This window comes from Mesitornis unicolor, unplaced genomic scaffold (assembly GCF_000695765.1).
Source record: "Mesitornis unicolor isolate BGI_N332 unplaced genomic scaffold, ASM69576v1 scaffold5924, whole genome shotgun sequence".
NCBI classification, from domain to species: Eukaryota; Metazoa; Chordata; class Aves; order Mesitornithiformes; family Mesitornithidae; genus Mesitornis; species Mesitornis unicolor.
Window position 1 is genome coordinate 1 of NW_010179281.1, and position 4,658 is coordinate 4,658.

The 4,658-nt window shown below is 41.7% G+C and overlaps 1 protein-coding gene across 1 annotated transcript; it reads right to left on the reverse strand.

Annotated features, from left to right (window-relative positions):
• Nucleotides 1-652: 652 nt before the first annotated feature.
• Nucleotides 653-1,595, reverse strand: APOBEC4 (apolipoprotein B mRNA editing enzyme, catalytic polypeptide-like 4 (putative)). The gene is given in 2 exon segments (XM_010182705.1): nucleotides 653-857; nucleotides 859-1,595. Coding segments are annotated over 2 exon segments (942 nt in total).
• Nucleotides 1,596-4,658: the final 3,063 nt, after the last annotated feature.

Here is a 4,658-nt window from a genome sequence, read left to right on the forward strand (position 1 = left end):
CCCCCCGCTCTTTTTCAAGCTACGCTTAGATTGTGTAGATCTGTGCTATCTATATTATCCTATTAGCTCTTTCTTACTGATTAGAAAATTACACAGCTTTGTGAGGTTTCACCTTAATGGAAGGCAGCGGCACTAAAATAAGAAATATACACAAAACCACATATCTATGTGTATATATAATCTCCTATTATTATGGAAACAGCTGGTGGGAAAACTTCATTAATATGTCGCCTTACCTGCAAAACCACTTTCTTGTCAGAGGAGCAATTTAGACTATGCCTGATGTCCCACCATAGCTGCTGGGAAGCTACAACCTGGTTGTAGCTTGTGGACTGTTAACATTTTTCTGGTAAAACTGGCTTAAGGGCAGCAAATAAATTAATCGCAGGAGGTAATCTAAAGATAGTGAGGTTCTGGGTTTATTGCTGTGAGTTTCTGCTTGAAAGGTATAGGACTAAAATCAAAGCATATTATCTTTATAATCAGTTATTCTGTAGGCTAACTTTTGTAAAAGGTGACTTTATTAGTGGTTTGGGGGTTTTTTAACCGTCTGTGTTCTCAGTTTTACAGCCTAAAAGCCATTTGATTGGCATAATCTTTAAAGTAGGTGTCTGCCGCTTGGCAACATTTCAGAATTACGAGTTTCATTTCATTATTCTTTTGGCATCATTAAATGCCTTACAGTATTTTTAGGTCTGGGGTATAGATGTTCGCTCTGTGAGGGCAGAATCATGCCTGGGAAAGGCACCTGGCATCTCTGAGACACTGGAGGCAGCAGACTGCCTTTCATTGCTTGGAAAGGCTGCTGGGAGGCCAGGCTGGGAGAAGAAAAGGCCTTTAAGTTCTTCTCCGCTGCAAAGGCTAAAATAAAGTTTCATTCCCGTGAAGTTGCTAATTTGACATGGATCTTGTTCATTGGCTAAGGCTCTTGGCGGCGGAGTTGGGTGATGAAGGGTTGACCCTGGGGTGCCATACACAAAATTGCAGAGGAGGTAATGCCATGCCCCCCCAGGCAGTCTCTGCAGAGTCACCCGAGGCCACAGGCTGGAGAGGCTTTGCAAAGCTTCACGATTCCACACGGCCGTGGGGAAACTGTCCTTGGTATGATAAAGCTGAGAGAAATAGATGCAGAGCATGATTTCTGGATACTTCATCAAGAAGTTGTAGATTTTACTTATGCAGCAGTGGTAAGCCTCGTTACAAGGCGAGTAATTTGAGTAGAGGATGATGCATTGGATGTTTTCATAGGCAGCTGTAACTGCCTCCAGATAACCACCCGCCTCAAACAGCAGAGATTCTGGATGGTTGTCTTGCTCAGCACAGTTTGTAGCATGGCCTTTTTGAACTACTGTGCCTGAGAAACCCCTCAGTTCATAGAAGAGAAGGCGTTCATTTCGGGCAGTCTCTGCTGATTTACGTGGGAAGCCAAAGACCCTGTAAAATTCCACGTAAGGGACTCTCGCTGCTTCACCAGTCCGTATGTGGTAGGGGCATTTAGCACAGCTGTGGTTCTGTCTTAGCCAGCAATAGGGCTTTACCACAGTCCCCTGATTTGTCAGATACTCTTGGAAAATGGTTTTCTCTCCTGGATTCATGTTCTGTTGAAAAAAAAATCTCCCTGTTTGTGTGCTATAGAGCTGACAGTTCTGAATGAAAAAAGAAAAGTGATATTTTAATTCAACCCTTCCATTTTTTTTGCACCTAAACTGCAAAAATAATAGGGGATAGTCTCTTAAAAACATTATTGAAACTTGTAGCAAGACATAGAAACTTGGTTGATGACATAAAGAACAAAGCTCTCTTGCAGCCTGGGAGCATTTTTAGTTTTCACAAACTTACCTTTTTACTAGAAACATAAGTAAAAATATTTCTTGGCCTCTGCCCTCTTACCCTAAACAGGAGACACCATATAGTAAAATCAGCCATATTTTTCAGGAATTGATTAGCAGATGAGCTTTAAGTAATCTGGCAAAACAAGTAAACATCAACACACAAAAATGTACAGTTATCATCTCAGCAGCTCCAGCTCAGGGTGATGGTAAATATTTGTCCAGTTTCCTTCACTGGCTTTCTAGGATTGGTTCAATGAATTCCACTTTAGTGAATGTCGTAAGCTTTCTCTTCAAAATAAGGTGACAAAGAAGAAAGTTACTTTGTCTTCCTTGATTTTGGCAATTCAGCTGTAGAAGAATCTTCCCCAAGCACTGTAATGCTCCAGCTGTAATGGTGATGGCAGGCAGGCTCCTTTAGGTGTTTACAGGTTCCAAGTGCTAGGAGACAAGAATGCAAACAGGATTTTCTCTTGTATTATAGCTGAAAGATGGATGTTCTTCTAATGAATATGTTACAGAATTTGTTTCCAGGTGATGGTTATTTCTGTATATGTCTGTCTGTTGTGCTAGCCAGGCAGAAAGCTCCTGTTGTACTTCTGCTCTCAAATGCTGGCACCAAGGTTGTTTCTTTGTTAAGAAGTTTGTGTGTCCCTCACCGAGGCTGTAATTCAAGCAAGCAGCAGGCCATTTCATGAGTAAGCTAAATCACGCCTGCTTTACTTGGGCAGGGTTCCAGATGAGTGCAAGCCCAAGTTTTGTGTAGATGAACAACTTTTGGCACAAGTGCTATGGCATTTCACTGCTGCTCTAATTAAGCCACTCATGATCCCTGCATCCGATTTAATTCCATTACTACTTTTATGATTATGAACAACTTTTCTATCTGCATATATTTTTACAGCTTGCTTCTGCACTCCTGATTGTTTTGCCCTCTGACTGTCAGTATTTCATTTTCTTCTTCAGTTACTAATTTGATTCATTGGCTTAGTTTTCCGCTCCTGATTCTATGCCAACTTCCATGTGTTTTCCTGGGTTGGAGCTCTTTCCTGATCCAAACCATTGTGCTGTTCTCATTCAGATTACTTCTAAGGATTGCGTTCCTGACATCAGGAATGCTCCATTTGTCATTTTTTATGTTTCTGTACGTTTTTGATGTTCAGCTGTGCTCTGTGCTGTGCATCGTGACGTAATCATGGCAGAGGTGTGCCTTAGAAAATGAAATATGTGTTGGCAACCTAATGTAAAAAAGAGCAGGCCTGAAGAAGGGAGTGTTTTTCTTTGTAGAGAGATGTTATGGGGTTAGCATCACCTCTCACTTCTCCTATAGGTTGCAAATATTAAAGACGATTTTAAAAACTGCAAATTTGGGGCAAGGTTCCAGTCCTTGCTATCCCTGGCTGGTATTTTTGCAGGGCCGGAATGGCCACATGATGGCAATGTTGCACACCAGAGATCCGTCCCATCTTATGCTGGGATTGATGGAAGCAAGGGCTTGAACTCGACGTTACAGTGTGTTTAAAGGGATGCCTCTAGAGAGACCTCAGATTTTACATCTACCTCTACATTTGACCTGATCAAAACCCAGCAAATACTCAGTCTTCTCAGTTAATAGTGTCACATCCTTCTAGGGCAGAAGTCAAATCTCAGCCTATATAATATAAATAGCAGAGGCTTTTCGTTTGCCATGTCCGTCAGCCCCATAACTGATCATTTTGGGGGTGCAAAGAGGAAAGATGTTTACAAAAAGTGCAAGTCGAGCACAATGGCAGAAAGCTCCCTTCTCATCATGTTCTCAGAATGGACCCAGTTCTGGTTTATGAGGAAGCAGAAAGTTGATTTTTTTGTTCCTGTTTTTGGCATGTTTTTTTCTAAAGTAGTAAAAAAAGGTGTAGATGTATTACACAAGATCGCTTAAACTGATCACAGAATCACAGAATGTTAGGAGTTGGAAGGGACCTCAAAAGATCATCCAGTTCAGCCCCCCTGCCAGAGCAGGATCACCTAGAGTAGGTCACATAGGAACGTGGCCATGCAGGTTTTTAATGTCTCCAGAGAAGGAGACTCCACAACCTCTCTGGGCAGCCTGTTCCAGTGCTCAACTGATGCATATTCACATGTACCTATGGATGTGTGCATATTTATACATGCATATGGATTAAGCAGCTAATAGGAGCATTCATCACTAAGGTCCCTTGCAGAAAAAATTCTGTTCCCATGCACAATTTTATCGAGTAATACTGAACAGCTTGGTAGCATTTATCATCCTCAAAGTAGTTTATAAATCTGACCAAGTGGTTGAAATATAGACTGGTCTAAATGGGTTTCTTCTTGGTATTTCTGCTGCTTAGTGTTGCTTAGATCCTGTACAGGGGAAATTGTTAAAGTGGTTTCTGACTTTCACAGTGCCCGATTTGTCAGAGTGGTTCTGATGTATCTGCAGAGGCAGTAAATACTGCAGACTTTAGCTGAAGTTAATGGTTTGTATCAGCCTGAAATTCAGAATTCAGGTGGTTTCAGGCTAGGAGATAAAAAAATGAAGGTACTCAGAATGACATCTCCCTTTTGGTAGATTTTGTCTTGATTTCAGTGTTTGCAATTCTGACTTGATGGGGCGGGGGGGGGGACAGGGCGGAGGAATAGAGGAATAATTTTACTTGACTGGGAAGCTATTTTGGCTCTGTAGTTTGATTTAAGCTGGTTCTCCTAATGCTTGTCTCCAGTATGCCCTTTTGGCACTAATCAGTTCTAAAGTGCTTTGAGATCTTCAGACTGCATGGTGGACTGCAGCGCTGTATGGTGATGTATAGCTCAGTCTGTTAATTATCC